Below are 15,172 nucleotides of genomic sequence, written 5' to 3' on the forward strand. Positions count from 1 at the left end.
TGCTTGAAATTGTTTGGTTTGGTTTTAACAAACATATAAACGTTTTGAATCGTATACTGAGAACGGATATAACATTTGTGTAGGATTATTTAATGCTTGGAAAAAACTTTACATTCGTTACCCGCAGCACACGCCCCTTTTTCATTCCCTTGCTACAAAGTACCACAATAGACGACCAATCAGCGCCGCGATTCACATATCTAGTCCAATCAGAGTGCGAGATTTAGCTGTTCCGCTTTCCCTGAAATTCTTTGCTGATCCGACTTGAGACTGAGAGAATTCAAGATGGCTGTCTCAGGTGAGTATTTACTCTGGAGCAAAAATGCAAAGAGAGTCTTACTAGCGTGCTGCGTCGTTTGCAGAAATATTACTCGCAGGTGTAAGTCGCTGTATTTCACAGCGCCGTGGCTGAAAATTTAAGAGTAAGCCTAGTTTTTAAACTTTGAAACAGCATTAGCAACAGTAGCTAGCTAGCAGCTAGTCGTCTAACGTTAATCCCTTTCCGCCTCATGAAAATAGCATTCCCTCTTTCGGCAGTAAAAAAGGCACCTGACAAGACTTAAGGGTCTATATTTGGCCAAAATACTAATGTACGTAAGTTAAGTCATACTATTGACGTCAATATCTTGATACATTGAGCAAGCTAAGAGTGCATGGCCTGTTATAGTAAGAGAGCAGAGCAAATGATCAGGCACTAAACCCAGCCAGCTCATCTTTACTGCACATTTCTGTGGTTACACTGTCAAGTGTGTGTGTGTGTGTGTGTGTGTGTAAAACATCTGAATCATTCTCCATAAACTCTTGCCTTTAAACTTAAGACTGCAGCATGAACTGTTGGGATGTCACTTGTTACTTTGCCTTTTTAACTGTTTAGATAGTGGTATAGATTTTTTGTAGTTATAAATGCATCATCAAGGTTGTGGATATTAATGAAACAATATATAGTTATGTGTGTGCTTTCTGGCTGGTATAAACTGCATTCGATCTGGAATCAGTGGGGGGTTTAAGATGCATTTGGAAATGTATTACATGCTTGCTGTAGGTTAACTGCACAGCACAATATTTCACATTGAAAATTTTCAACAACTGCAGTGGTATTTTTACACAATACTTGTGGTTGAAGGCTGTGAATACTGTATAAATTAACATAAAACGTTCAATCTGAAGTTGGCCTACTTGTTCCTACGTGTCTGGATTAAATGGCTTCATTTCAGAGTTTGATAGCCTTAAGACTTAAATGATAGTCTTTAATTATAGACTAAAATGTTATAAGCAGTTAGACATTGGATTCCTTTATTTGGGGCATTTCCTTCTACATCCGTTTCAGATTGGTTTTATAATATTCAAAGACCAGTGTTAAAACAAGTCCAAAAATGTATTTAGGCACTTAAGCTCCACTGCCATGACTGAGTTAAGAGTTTGCCTTTTCTCAGCTCAATGTAATTACAAATTGATATGTCTGCAGAGCTTTTGTGCTTAATTTTGCATTGGAAATTCAATTGTCTACAAGTTTAGAGTGCTTTTATCACCAGGTTATCCTGTTTTAAGGGTTAGTTCACTCAAAAATGAAAATTCTGTCATTAATAACACCCTCATGTTGTTCCACACTTTTGTTCATCTGCGGAACACAAATGAAGATCTTATTGATCAAATTTGACAGCTTTCGGCCCTTCCATTGAACTACCACTTTGATGCTTCCAAAAGTTCATAAAAAGATTGTAAAACTAATCCATATGAATTGAGCGGTTTAGTCCAAATTTTCTATAGAGACATGATCGCTTTATATGATGAACAGATTCAATTTAAGCTTTTATTTACATATAAATATGGATCACAATTTGACACTTTGCTACTTAAGTGTAATTTTTCGTCACTGTGAAATGTGAAGATTACAACACATCATCAGCATCTGAAATTGCGTAAAATATAGTAGGTACTACATTTGGTTTGAAACTTACTACGCCACCGTTAAAAAAAGTATTTCCTATATAGTCTGAATGTGTGAAGTGTGTAGTCATCAGTTGCGTCACTTCACTGTCATTCCCAAGTTCTCTCCTGTGGTCTCATGGGATAGTGAAGTGTCCTTTAGATGCGTGCCATGGCACTTTTTACCTACCATTTTATGAATACTATAAAGTCGGACATACTACTCGGCTCACATACTGTTGTTTGCCTACTGTATAGTGTGGAAGTAGGCATATGGCATATTCTGACGCAGGGACTCAGCCTCCAAAACTATTTCGGCCACTTTTTTCCGGTTGCTAGATGATTTTGGTACATCAATAATAAAATAATTGTAAATACCAGGAAATTTTGTGTACTTATTTTTTATTTAATTTTTTTACACAAAGAATTGATAGAGTTAGATGTTGGCAAAACCATGCATTTCAAACATTTGAATAACATCTGATTTGTGTTACGTTAATTAGAATATGCCACATATTTAACAACAATCACACTCATACCCTCACTATCCATTTGTGTGTTTGTATGATATGTGCTTCAGTGTTCTGGAACCACAAAGAACTTTATTTTAAAGCAACTGTACAAAAAATAGCAGAAAGGATTTTTCTTTCAATAAAATTTACCTTCAGTAATACATTTTCTTGTCATCATTCACATAACTATAACTGTTTAATGGATTGTGACACTAACACACAGTTATTCATCCCAGGCTCCAGATGAGGGCTTTCTCCTGCTTTGCCCTGGTGTGTAAATCTTGTGTCAGTGCTGCCAGTCCCTCACTGCCCCTTTGGAGACACCATGTCCAACACCTCCTCCTGTTCCTCCTCTGGGGAAACCAGCCCGGATGACACGCCCCGAGGTGGGGGCACCATCCGTGTCTACCTCCCCAACAAGCAGCGGACAGTGGTGAGGATTCATTCACTGCAGTCTGTTTTGTTTAAAATGTCATTTATTGATCTTCATAAAGATTCGAAATAGCTAGCATAACCTGCATATGTATACATGTCATGTATATATGGGTAATTAAAGGTTGTGTGTTTGTGATGATACGTTGATAGCACAATGTGGTCATGTGTTCAGGTAAATGTTCGGCCTGGGCAAACTGTCTATGATAGTCTAGATAAAGCCCTGAAAGTCAGAGGCCTAAGCCAGGATTGTTGTGCTGTCTTTCGCCTTCTTGAAGGGTAGGTGTCTCTAAGAAACTGGCCTCAAAATGAAACAATTTTTCTCCTTAGTGAACTTTATATTCAATTGTTGTTCTTCTTTTGTCAGCCGGAAGAGACTTACAGAATGGGACACTGACATCACACCCCTTGTAGGGGAAGAGCTTCTGGTAGAAGTGCTGGATGATGTTCCCCTTACCATGCACAACTTTGTAAGTGTACTTGCGCAACAAAGGTTCTCATTTTTAGGCCCTTATAAGTTTGTTTTGGTACTGTGCATGTTCTAGAAAGTATTTGAGATTAATGCAAAAAGTAATCTCTGTGGTAAGAGTATGTTGGATAATTATGATGATGATTACTTGAGCACAGTTCTGTGCAGCAATTCTGGGAACTTTGATTGGTTTACATTTAAGTTTAAAACTACTAAAGCTTGGATTAAATTGGGCACTAATTGTTATTTCTTGATTTATACATTTTATTTTTCACCACAGCTCTGACATTCTAAAATTTTATAAAATTACTTTTAATAATTTTCACATTTTACATTAGCATTATTTTATGATAAAGTCTTCAGTGTCACATGATCCTTTAGAAATCATTCTAATATTCTGATTTGTTGCTCAAGAAACATTTATTATTATCAGTTGAAATTGAAAACAGTTATGCTGCTTAACACTAGAACTACCGGAATTCCATAACTACTAGAACAACCATAGCGGTCATTCTGACCGTTCATACTTTGACGTTCATATGGCCGTACTGAACGTCATTTTCGTCATGTCATATCTACATTTGAACCTTCTCTTTTAAGTTTTCCAATGAAGCTTTTAATTCCTGTCGTCATGTTATGATGTCATCGCCCTTAAAACAAGCACAAATGAAAGATTGCCCCGACAGGTGCTGCCTCTCTGTGAGGAATGTTTTGCGTCAAACATCTTTTTTTTTCACCGTACTCACCACGTGAATAGACATGCAAAAAAAGTTAGGAAACGTCAAAACTTCATACCGTTTAGTACAGCCCTGTTTGTAAATAAGTTCAATAATCAATACAAAATCTAAAAATAAATGGATCTACAATGTTATGATAGGTAATAATAAAGATCAGGATACAACATTTAAATTCAAATTCAAATGAATGTGAAAATTTATTTTCCAGCCTAATTGATAAATATTTTCTTATTTTCTTTGTACAATAAAAACAAATATTATGATACAATAACTTATAACATATACAATAACAAAAACACTATATATTTTAATACATTGTAAAAACTTTCATGGACACGTATAGCACAATACAGCTACACACAAAAACAGGCTAAGAAAAAGCATGAACATTAGCTAAACAAGAAAACGAACTGCTTTAGAGCGATTAGTTTCAGTGAACAAAAAATATTAACAAACAAAATCAGGTTTACACGTTTTCCTCAAGTGGGCTCATTTGAACGGCGCAAGCACCCCGCATCATTCACTGACGCTTACGCACAGTGCACACAGGTAAACGCCGACTTTGGTGTGCAGCTCCCACACACTTTGTGACATTTGGCACATGTCTCCTTGGTTTTATTTTTGTTTGCAGTTCCTCCTTACTTGGCACTGCCGCTTTCTCTCCATCTGCGTCTGCTCCTGCCCGGGTCCTGGCTCTCGCACCACCAGTTGTGTGGCTTTTGATTTCATGTGGCCGGAGCGAGTTCGCTCGCCAGTCGCGTGATGAAGTCCCTCCGCGAAACTTGCTCATTTGTGCACTTCTTGAACAATATGATATTATTGAGCAATATAATAGGCTATGCAACGGGGACACTCATTACCAATGGCGGGAAATGTAGCGGACTTAAAATATTATAATGCGTGCGGTCAAAATGACCGCCATGGCAATTCTAGGTAGAAATAGTCAGAACTGTTTTGAGTTTTGAGATTTTAATAAAATAACAGTGTCAGGATAAAATATACACATATTTAGGAAAAGTCAGAGTCCTACAGCCACATTGATTTTATTTTAACAAAGTTATTACACTGTAAAATTTTAAAATGGTCAAAATGACCGTCTTGGGAGTTCTAGTGTTAATGAACGTGTAGAAACTGTGATGCATGTTTTTTCAGGATTGTTTGAATAGGAGGAAAAAAAAAAAGTAAGCTTTTTTTGGTAACAGTGTAAATATCACTTCTGATCAATTTAATTAATTCTACCTGAAAAAAAGTATTAATCGAAAAAGTCTGTAAAATGTAGTACTGACCCAAAACTTCTAAACGGTAGTGTATAAATGAACAGTAAACTGTCAGTCAGCATCACCCGTAAATCTTTTTTTCACAGGTACGCAAAACATTCTTTAAGTTAGCATACTGTGACTTCTGCCACAAGTTCTTGTTCAACGGCTTCAGGTGTCAGACATGTGGATATAAATTTCACCAGCACTGCAGCAGTAAAGTCCCTACAGTATGTGTGGACATGGACACCATGACAAAACGGTATGTTCCACATTAAATTTTCTTACATTGTTTATATGCGCTTGTCGTCATTTTTGTCACTCATCTGGTGTTCTGTTACTGTCAGGTGTGTTTCTAATGCAGAAGAATGCCCTTCCATATTGATATATCCGGCCACCAATTCCATATCACAGAGCGACTTACCTTTAACTTCAGATTCTCATGGGTACTTTTGAACTTCACCTATAAATACATGTATCCCTTCATCCCCAATAGAAATGTAGCACTGACATATCCTCATTATGTTTGACCCTTTTTAGAAGGGATTTGCTGTCGTCAGGGTCAAGCTTCCATTTGATCATGTGTGGAGAGGACGGTCAGTCTCTTCAGAGGCATCGCTCCACCTCAACCCCCAACGTCCACATGGTTAGCACGCTGGACCCTGGCGTTGCAAGCCTCTTGGAGGTTAGAGACCGGACTGAAGGCTCATCAAGTCCACATACATCTCCTTATGTTGCCTCATTTTTTTGTTCTAAAGGAACAGTTCACCCACAAATGAAGTTAACCCTCATCACTCTAAAATGTTCTTTCTTCCGTTGAACCCAAATGTTCATGCGGATCTTTTTCATGCATTGAAAATGGCTGTCAAGGCCCAAAAGTATAGCAATGGCACAAAAAAAATTCAAATAGTTTGTATGAGAAAAAGCAGTGTCTACATGCTGCTACACTTCTCCTTGTGTGTTGTACGAAACAAAGGTTACTCTTGCAGGTTTGAAATGTCAAGAGAGTGAGTAAATGCATTTTGGGTGAACTGCCCCTGTACTAGAGTGTTAACTTGGCTAGATATCAAATATTAAGAAATATTATTTCAGAATATATGACTGGAGGTTCTGCATGCCTCCTTGATCATCTCTCCTCCATTGCATGTATTTATTCATTTTTCCCCCCACTCTCATTCAGGAGTCATTCAAAATCAGCACAATGGGTGAGTAGTTTTTTTTTTTTTTTAGTTTTTTTTTTCAGCTTGACTGCCCATCACACACATGAGCACATTTTTTTCACACACTCACATTTTTATTTCTTGTCCATCACTGATTTGAATGAGACACGTCTTCGTGTATGTATGAACTGGCCCTCATTGTCTAGTGTTGTCCACAGGGCAAGAGTCCTCTCCCAAGCCTTCCACTAGCCCACCCCACCTAGGGTCACCAGGAAGAAGACCCCACAAATCCCCTTCTGAGCCCAAGGAGCGAAAGCAATCCTCATCTGATGATAAAAAGAAAGTGGTGAGTGTCTGTTTTATTTGATGGGAAGCCCAAATGATTCAGATTCATTACAATCTGTTTTTGTTTTGTTGGTTTTTAGCACCGGGGTGGTTACAGAGACTCCAGTTACTACTGGGAGGTGCACTCACGGGAGGTGTCCATGTTAAAGAGGATTGGAGCAGGTTCTTTTGGGACCGTCTATAAAGGCAAGTGGCATGGAGACGTTGCTATCAAGATTCTTAAAGTGACACAGCCCACGCCAGAGCAGCTCCAGGCCTTTAAAAATGAGATGCAGGTTTTACGGTGAGTCATCTGTATGATCATATATGAAGGGCATCAAAGCCTGTCAATTATCTTTAATAATCAGCAGTGATGCTACTGTACTGTAATTTTCTGCTTCACTAACACATTTATCTTCAGTTCAAATAATCAGACGTCTTATTTCTGTTAGGTATGACAAATTAATTTGACTTTCTTGCTCCTCAGAAAAACACGCCACGTCAACATTCTGCTGTTCATGGGCTTCATGACGAAGCCAAATTTTGCCATTATCACACAGTGGTGTGAAGGCAGCAGCCTGTACCGCCACCTGCATGTTACTGAGACCAAGTTTGACACCATGCGCCGTATCGATGTTGCTCGCCAGACTGCACAGGGCATGGAGTAAGACTTTTTTTTTTTTTTTTTTTTTTTTAAGATTGACTGGTTAGCCCCTATCCTACATGTAGTATATTTGCTTTGCCAATTATATGGTGTTTATATAACAAGACTTTATAAATTGTTAATGTACACTACTGTTTAACAGTTTGGGGTCAGTAGGGTTTTTTATAATAAGAAAATACTTTTATTCAGCAAGGATGCATTCAATTTATATTTATAATGTGACATTACACAAAAATATTATTATCAATGTTAAAAACAGTTGTGCTGCTTTATAAGAAATGTTTCTTGAGCAGCAAATCAGCATATTATAATGATTTCTGAAGTATATTGTGACACTAAAGACTATGTAGTATGTAGTACACTAAGTGATGATGCTGAAAATTCAGCTTTGCCATCAAGAAATGTTCAAGTGAAATATATTAGATAATATAAAATACATATTGAATTCGGAAACAATTATTTTAAATTGTAATATTTCACAATATTTGATTAAATAAATGTAGAGCATAAGAGACTTATAAACATTTAAAAAATCTTACAAAAACAAAACTTTTGAATGGTAGTGTATACTATTTAAAATGGATAATTATCTTACAGACATGGAATTATATGTCCTCTACACTCTCAGACCAACCATTAATATATCATTATTATAATATCTAGTGTGGTTATTAAGCAGACATGGGGACTTGTGACTTGGTGACTTGGACTCGAGTCGCTATTTTTATGACTTGTGACTTGACTTGACAAAAAATAAAATACTTGAGACTTGACTCGGACTTGGAAGTTAAAGACTCGGGACTTGACTTGACTTGAGACACAATGACTTGAGTGTTAATCACATCATGTTTTCAGTTTAAATATAAAATATAAAAATTATTTAAAAAAAATAAAGTTGATCCAGCTGGAGCGCAGGCTGAGAATAGCGTTGTCATGACTGGATCACGACATCAGTCATGCCCTCTTGTACGCTAGATGCCCGCCCCATGAGCAAGCCGTCAAAAAAAACGCGTCTCTGTAGGCAGCCTAGGCTCCGAGATCTGTACACAAAAACAATTGCTACCAACAAGTGTTAACCAACCACTCAAAGGCAAAATAAAGTGTTCTAACCAATAACCGACGAGATGCACGAGTGAGTGTGAGAGTGTGAGAGTGTGAGAGTGTGAGAGTGTGAGAGTGAGTGAGTGAGTGAGTGAGTGAGTGAGTGAGTGAGTGAGTGAGTGAGTGAGTGAGTGAGTGAGTGAGTGAGTGAGTGAGTGAGTGAGTGAGTGAGTGAGTGAGTGAGTGAGTGAGTGTGTGTGTGAGAGAGAGAGAGAGAGAGTGAGTGTGTGTGAGAGAGAGGAGAAATGTAACAAAGTTTAATGTTGTACGTAAACTGTGTTTGAGAGAGAGGGAGGTGTTCAGAGAGGAGTCTTGGATGTTAAGCTGTTATTTGTTTTATAGATTCGAATGTTGAAAATTTAAAACATTTCAAACACTGTTGGCAGAAGTGAAAATGTTTGATTCCATGATGTATTTTACTGAACATGAGTATTTACAATGCAAATCCAAATTATTGTCATTTACTGACAGTTACTTATATCTTGTCTTTTCACTTTATTAAGATCAGATTCTCTGCAGTTAAAATTACAATAATAAGGTGACTTGACTTGGACTTGACTTGACTTACTACAGGACTTGACTTGACTTGACTTGACATAGCCTGTGACTTGACTTGCCCAAGAAAAAAATACTTGGGACTTACTTGAGACTTGAAGGTTAAGACTTGAGACTTGCTTGAGACTTGCACATGTGTGACTTGGTCCCATCTCTGTTATTAAGCATGATCACTACATGCACCCTGAATAACCAATAGTGATATATTGTTTTTACTTTGGACTTATGATTAACAAAGAACACCTGTAACTTCATAAAAACAACTTGAGGTTCTCACACATAAAGATAACACGCTTGGTAGACTCTTTGTTCTGCTCTGAGTCACAGGACACACTCGTACTGGAAAACAGCGCAAATTAAATCCACGAGTGATATATGATTGTACTGTCTATTAGTGAAGCTTGGCTGTAGATGGAGGTACTGGAAACTTAATTATTTTTTGTACATAATTTGGTACTTTACTTTTCTTTCTTTGACAGTTATCTTCACGCCAAGAATATCATTCATCGGGACTTGAAATCTAATAGTATCCTTTCTATAATGTATTAGCAGTGTGTTCTTGCCTGTATTGTTTGTGAGAGAGATCTGTTGCAGGATAGATCAGATTCGGCCCATTTTCTGCCAGTAGATGGCATCACTGTTGCATCCTATCATCTCCACCTAGTAGATTGCCAAGCTGTTGTCTGTCATAAAATACTTGTAAAGAAAGAATTGTCTCATTTACCAAACATATTTTAAGCATAAGATTTTACTCTCACTGTTACAATACATTTGATATCTACTCATGGATGTTTTAACATTTCTGCTCAAAATAATATAGGGTTAGTGGGTACGAACAAAACTGCTCTATACAGGCTAAGATTGATGATTAACTGGAATAATAATGCTGATAAATTCTCCCTATTGATGTTGTTCTAATAACTGTGTAGTATTTACTCTCGTTCTGTGTACTGCATAATACGCCTGAGCTCGTGTGTCAGATATCTTTCTGCACGAAGGCTGGACTGTAAAGATCGGTGACTTCGGGCTGGCCACGGTAAAGTCTCGCTGGACTGGCTCTCAGCAGGTCGAACAGCCTAGTGGCTCCATCCTGTGGATGGTAAGAAATTGTCATCCAGAATCATAAATTAATATAATACCTGGTTGCTTTCAGTTTATCTGAAGTAGTTTAATCATATTTATATTGTTGTAAAGTAAAATGTACCGCTTGCTGTGAAACTTTTTTTTTTCAGGCCCCTGAGGTGATCAGAATGCAAGACACTAACCCATACACCTTCCAGTCAGATGTATATGGATATGGAGTGGTGCTCTATGAACTGATGTCTGGGACTTTGCCTTATTCAAATATCAACAACCGCGATCAGGTCAGACATTTGACACCATCACTTTGCCAACTTAGTTATGTAGCAGGAATTTGTGTATAGTTTCAGAATTAGAGGTTAAAGGAGAACTCTGGGCAATTTTTAAGTTAATCTTGATCCTTATACCTTTGAGTACTGTCTATAGAAAAAAAAACGAACCGGATTGGTGCTTGCAACCAATTGGTTGCAAGTACCAATCCGGTTAGTTTTTTTCTTCCCCGTTGTAGTGGGAACTCCCACTACAACGGGAGTTCCCACGGTACTTCAGCGCGAGACTACAGCTAGCCGTCTAAAACAATATTTAGGTGAATTTAAACAATGGCTAAGTTGCTAAACGCATCTTGTTGTCATGTAAGGACCCTGTTCATGTTGGACAGACATTTTAATTAGCTTTTTGTGTCTGTTAATAGATTGTTCTTTTTAGGTTGAATTTACAGCACACAAACCTTCCGTTCAGATTGAAAATAGCAATGTTTTCATCCAAAGTTGCAAATTTATGTGCAAAATTGGAAATCGCATAACAATTTTGCAAATAAAGCGCTGTTTCCATGATCCCATGTGTTTAAGAGAACAAGATAATCACTTCCTGGGAAATCAGTGCAAAATATCTAATAAAAATGGAAGTTGCTAGAAGTCACTGTGGCTCTTTTTTCCGACATTATAAATTACTTGCGCAATCGCGTGAGACAGTTCTGGGAGATAATTACCGGTATACCCAACTATTTTAATGACAAACTATGAATCAGGCATTTCAGAATGAACAAACCAACATTTGAGATGCTGTGGGATGATGAAATTGATCCACTTGCATCATCTGTTGAGGCAGTCCCATGACTTTTTTTGTTGCGAAAAAACAACAACAGGATTAATTCGAAATAAATGGGATTTATTCGATTAATGTGTTTCCATCATAGTTTATACTCGTTTTCAATTGAGCACTCCTCAGTTAAGCACATTAGGTTTTTTTATGCAAATTTTTTTGAGAAATCTTGTAATTTCCATCCATCGTTGTTTTGTTTTATGCAATATCCTTAAATATTAAATAGGTGCATAAAAATAGGTGGATGGAAACATAGCTACTGAAAATGGTTTAGCCCAAAATGACAATTGTTGTCATTTACTTATGTTGACTGTATGACTTTCTTCCGTGGAAGTTGTTTGTGTGATTTTTAAACTATGAAATTCAGTGTTTGATTTTCGGTTATTCTCTTATTGTAGATTATTTTCATGGTGGGTCGTGGGTACTTGTCTCCAGACCTCAGTAAATTGTCCAGTAACTGCCCTAAATCAATGAAGAGGCTCATCATCGACTGTCTGAAATTCAAACGGGATGAGCGGCCACTTTTCCCACAGGTGAGAATAAACCCGAGCTCTTATCTCTGTCACACTGTGGGTGTAATACTTCAGCACTGTTATGTCAGATAAAGCAACAGCCTCTCATGTTTCATTCCTGCTGTTCCTCAGATCTTGGTAGAGATCGAGCAGGTCCAGGATCTGTTGCCAAAAATCGAGCGGAGTGCCTCTGAGCCCTCTCTACACCGCGCTGTACACGCCGAGGACCTGAACCCGCTTTTCCTTCACACCACACGAGGCTTACTGCCTCTGTGAGACTCTCAGAGATGATTCGCTCTTCTCCAGAATGCCGTGCAGCATCATTCCCTGCATGGAATCCTGAGTTCCTCCCATTATTCCACACATTCCTGAGAGCACCCTAATTATTGAATTGGTCCTACATATAGTCAAACACACACATCACGTTTATCAACTTATTCATGCTCCCGTTCTCGTCTTTTTTTGGTTCCAGCTGCTTCTCCGTAAAGCTGCCTGTAGAGAATGTCACATTCTATCTGGACCAGCTGCTTTCTAAAACTGAAGCAGGAAATAAACGTGCTCTCTTACTACACTTATTGGATTTTCAAATCCACGCATCATATCTTCATTGTATCGGCACAATCTTAATATAACCTCCTTTTTTGAGGTATATTTCAAAATGTGTTATGGTGGCTTACACATTACCTTTTTTACTTTGAGATGAAAGTAGCGTTTTATTATTTTTCTGCAGAAACCAGCATGGAGATTGTTTCTTTTTTTTTCTCTCTGCCTGTTCTCCTAGCTTGAACTTCATTGCCCAGCGATAGCACACTGTGATGGCTCCATTCATCTACATCAGTCACAGAGACTCTCTGCTCACACATCGGTTTGCAGGCAGTTGCTTTTAGTTCATAACAATCTTGTGAGTTCATGGTCATAAACCAATTGTAATTTTTTGCCGTCTTTTGATTCCGTTATTTTACAGATGGGACATTTTATGGAAAATATTCCTTAAACTCTTTATTTAGGTTGGATGTACATGCAACTTGTGACCTTAACAATTTTGCTGTGCATTTGTGGTATTTAAAAAACAACAAAAAACGTTTATTTGGCTTTACATTTGGGCTTCTTCTGTATATTGGTCAGCTTTAAGGTGTAGCATAATGACATTTCAAGAAAAAGGAACAAATCATGTTGGTATGCTCAAAGCAGTGCACTTCCTGAAGTGATGGGGAATGAAAAATTGACGATTTTTTTTCTTGTTGCTTTGAAATGAGAACATGCTTTCTGGATTTATAAATGAATGATTGTTTTTTTGTTTTAAAATATTGCATCTTAAAACCGAGTAACCGTTCACAAACTAAACTAAAATGGCACATGATGACCATAAGCAGGACTGGTAAACTAGCACTTGACACTTCATCCCAGTCTTCATGTAAACTCTGTAAACTTCACACATGGCGTTGTTAACCGAATGCCTTTGTTGCTTGTGCTGTTGGATGTTTGTATACAGTCACTTTCTCTGAGTTTCTGCGTTCCTGTGTGAACACAGACTTAATTTTGCAGTCACTCAGCAGCTTTAAGATTGAGTTGTGGTTGATGTCCTCGAGCAGTAAAAAAAAAAAAAAAAAAAAAACCTTTCTTAAATTAGGCTGCTAACTTAATGCCCGCTGCTGACCTCTGGTTAATCGACTCTAAATCTGACCAGTTTCAGTGTTGAGTGAGATGATCAAACTTAAGATGCTCTTTCGTAAGAGCAGGAAGACCAGACATTTCTTTCTAATCGAATTTGGGGCAGCATGGGGTGAGGGAGTGCTTCTGGATGCTGTATTCTTTCGGTTCATTTGGTTCCTTTTATTCACTAAACTCAAAAGCATGTCTTTTTGAAACAGTCGTGCTGTTTAATAGCAATATTAAATGAATTTTCCTCCCAATCAGCTGGTTTCAATAGGACTGACTGAAACCTACATTGATGGGGCCTTATGTGATCTACATTTTCCATCTGTCCTTTTAATGGAGTCTTAATATATGTAACTTATTGTTTCATAACTGACACTTGTACTAAAGGCAGAGCTTTGGTTCTTATCTAGCAATATTCGAATGGGGCTGGGTTCCCCATTGAGCTGTACTCATTCCAAATATGATGATTCTATATCTTTTGGTCTTGAAAGATAGTTTCACATCTCCTCAATGACTATTGGAAAGGGGAAATTAATATGTTGTAGTTTCGGACAAACCTGGCTTATATACATGCATACATACACACACACACACTCATATATATATATATATATATTATATATATTTATATTTATATATATATTAGAAAACAGGGTGTGTTGTGTGTAAAGTGTTTCTGGTCTCTTGTAGAATGATGATGTGGTACTCTCCGAGTGTAGAATTTTCCTAAGAAACCAGTGGTAATAATATTGTTCAGTACTAAAGGAGGTACCGGTAATTGAGTTATCAAGCATTTGTAGATGGCACTATATGCTCTTCTTTATTCATAACGGTTGAGAAAACACGACTATCGGTTTATATTTGTACAGATATGGATGCACACCTAGTTCTATTTAAATTTGTAATAAATTTACCCCTCGGTTTCACAGACAAGGCTTCAGACTAAAATGCATATTTTAACTGAAAGCAACTTGCACTGAAATATCTTAAAATACGTCAGTGCCCTTGTTTTGTTTTAAGATGCACACCAGTAATGTTTTTTTTTTCTAAGGCACGTTTATAAAAGATACTTAAAGGACAAATTCGGTATTTTACACTTAAAGCCCTGTTTACAGATCGTATCTGATGAAATAGAACTGTTAAGATTAAAGTTTGCACACATGCTCCTGTCCCAAGAATTTTAGGTTTATTCCCCCCCCCCCCCACCTCCACAATGGTTGTCTATGTGCACTGGAAGATTCCTTCCTAAAAACACATTAAACTTTCGTTTACAAAGACGTGAAACTCACCGAGTGGTCAGGGGTGTTCACTGATACGGTCCCAAAAAAAATCGCTGAAAAAGATGCATTCCAACAGGTTTTATCGTAGTTTTTGTCCAACTCCATTGACTTGTATTGAATGTGCTGTGTGAGGTACGGTATTACTCCGCCGCTTCTTCTGCTACTTCTGTGTATTCAATAAAATGCCAGCACTTTGCTTGCAAAGGTGCATTATCGCCATTAACTGGGCTGGAGTGTCTATTATTCAAGCTCTCAACGGAAGAATCACGGGTGTGACGCGTTTGGCAAAATAGGTCCACAAAAGCGAATTAAACCTAAAATTCTCGGGACAGCAGCATGTGTCCAAATTTTAATCTTAACCGTTCTATTTCATCAGATACGATCTGTAAACAGGGCTTTAAGTG

At 37.7% G+C, this 15,172-nt stretch overlaps 1 protein-coding gene across 1 annotated transcript; it reads left to right on the forward strand.

Moving 5' to 3' along the window:
- Nucleotides 1-253: 253 nt before the first annotated feature.
- On the forward strand, nt 254-13,739 carry araf (A-Raf proto-oncogene, serine/threonine kinase). Its single transcript, XM_079605679.1, has 16 exons — nt 254-298; nt 2,675-2,871; nt 3,046-3,149; nt 3,238-3,340; nt 5,440-5,594; nt 5,680-5,778; nt 5,873-6,017; nt 6,513-6,537; nt 6,711-6,838; nt 6,918-7,120; nt 7,304-7,480; nt 9,616-9,662; nt 10,117-10,235; nt 10,369-10,500; nt 11,716-11,850; nt 11,962-13,739. Exons 2-16 carry the CDS (start codon nt 2,764-2,766, stop codon nt 12,103-12,105), a joined length of 1,824 nt encoding a protein of 607 aa, XP_079461805.1. The 5' UTR covers nt 254-298; nt 2,675-2,763; the 3' UTR covers nt 12,106-13,739.
- Nucleotides 13,740-15,172: the final 1,433 nt, after the last annotated feature.

Source organism: Phoxinus phoxinus (assembly GCF_949152265.1).
Source record: "Phoxinus phoxinus genome assembly, chromosome: 3".
NCBI lineage: Eukaryota > Metazoa > Chordata > Actinopteri > Cypriniformes > Leuciscidae > Phoxinus > Phoxinus phoxinus.